The following is a 1,863-nucleotide window of genomic DNA, read 5'->3' as shown; positions in this document are numbered from 1 at the left end:
GCCTCTTTAAAAAAATCCCCCCCCACCCCCCCACATACACTTTGGTGCACTCTATATTTACACAAACTGGGAAGCAACTTACCTGCCTGTTAAACTCCTCTTCATTTTCCATCCACATGTACTCAGCAAATGGATTGTCATCTTCATGAGAGTGACCATTAATAATCACATCTTCATTGATGATGCTTGGGCTAGTACTGCTGCGACTTGGATCTTTCATGGCTGCACTTCTGATCTGAAGTCTGAAAATTAAAAAAGTTGCAGCATTGGAGAACTTAAGCCTATTCTCCCATCATTCACCTTCTGCAGAAACCCCATCTAAGCAATCGTGGGTAAATACCTAATCTGTATTTACAAACTCCATATACAGGCCAAGTCAAGTCTGATTGTTATGCTTGTAATTAGAGCCTCCCCAGAGAAGGACAACTTCTGCCAACCATAATTAACAAAACAGGGAATAACCCTGACTGGAGCATTCCCCAAATAACTATTAACACAGTTCTTTTACCAAGCCCCAACAGAACACTGATGCTTTTCAAGACCACTAAAAGAACCAACAGCATTGCTAAAGCAGTTACTCTGCAGATGTATAAAGTATTTCAGAAGTGTTAAAGTGACAGGGAAATTAGTCTTTGTCTCATTTTTAAATCCCCTTTTCTAAACCGTATCAAGTTTTTCAATAAACCAACCCAACACCCATTATTTTAGGAGGCAGTACACAATGCTTCTTGGGGAATTATTTCTTTGAAAAGGAGTTTGGAGCAGGGTGGTACAAAACAGTCCAACTTGAAAAGAGGAAGTTGCTTCAAACACCAAACTAAAATATAAATGTGGATACGCATAATTTCACTGCTCAGACACCCTGGGAAAACTCCAGGATTCTATTTGAGTTCTTCATACCATCAGTAACCATAAAGTACTATGGTTATCCAATTAACAAAAGCCTACTGACTAAAAGGGGTTTCAGTGCAAGAAAGACAATACAGGTTTGGCTCGGATCGCAATTCATTAATGTATTTATACAGTTCCTTAACTATATTAGAGGCAACTTCTTTTGAAATCTGAAGTCCGGATTCTGTAGCAGTCGTGCAGCAGGTTCAGCAAGTTGCAACTGTAATACTGTTCCATGGGATACACTGAATCCTGAACTTGAGAACTGCAGTTAGTCAACACATTTTCTATTACCTACATGTAATTTAACCCTGGATCTATGGCAAATCCAGACTGAAATAATTAGCCTTTGCCATTTTACAAATAAGTGCAAGGTCAAGGGTGCAGAGTATGCAGACCCTTTCATAAGACTGGCAGGCCACAAGGTTCAAACAAATGCACAGAACTTGTTCTCCATCCAGTTTGGAGTAGATTCAAATACTCCATTTACAGTGTTTGCCTACCAGGTATTCAAATCCTGTCGCTTGCTAATCTTGGGAACTTCATATTTTGGTCCCAAAATGAGACTTTAATGTAATCAACTCATGCATTTCATGATATTCACTCCTGCTATAGTTAAAGTGAGCAGCATTCGCATACAAACAAACACCTCAACTCATTCCCCACCTTCTCCTACTGCAGGCTGTAGTAAAGTCACATATTGCACATGATGCTGCAGTGTCAGTTTTGTATCTCTCAGTAAGCAGAAGTTATACAAGAGTGATTAAAGCAGCCAGTGATTAAATCAGCTGGGGACAGAAAAATACAAATAAATTTAAAATATATATGCCTGCACTCTCTCCCCCACCCCTCTGCTGCATGACAGAAATTGGCTCACTAATTGAGAGATGGACCAAAAGGTTCACTTTGTCCAAATATTAAGACCAAGACAGAAACAAAACACTTTAACTTTCAATAATCAACACGTCCTCC

At 39.4% G+C, this 1,863-nt stretch overlaps 1 protein-coding gene across 3 annotated transcripts in view; it reads right to left on the bottom strand.

The window, feature by feature from the left end:
* Positions 1 to 1,863, bottom strand: part of PAIP2 (poly(A) binding protein interacting protein 2) — a 16,811-nt gene that overhangs the window by 5,998 nt on the left and 8,950 nt on the right. For all 3 annotated transcript variants that reach the window (XM_019506561.1, XM_019506560.1, XM_019506562.1), the window contains exon 2: positions 83 to 242. In XM_019506561.1, the coding sequence (XP_019362106.1) occupies positions 83 to 220 (138 nt within the window). In that variant the 5' untranslated portion in view covers positions 221 to 242. The remainder of the gene's footprint in view (positions 1 to 82; positions 243 to 1,863) is intronic.

The sequence above is a fragment of the Gavialis gangeticus genome, unplaced genomic scaffold, assembly GCF_001723915.1.
Source record: "Gavialis gangeticus isolate Ggan-Ray unplaced genomic scaffold, GavGan_comp1, whole genome shotgun sequence".
Taxonomy (NCBI): Eukaryota; Metazoa; Chordata; order Crocodylia; family Gavialidae; genus Gavialis; species Gavialis gangeticus.
This window is presented reverse-complemented; position numbering and strand designations above follow the sequence as displayed.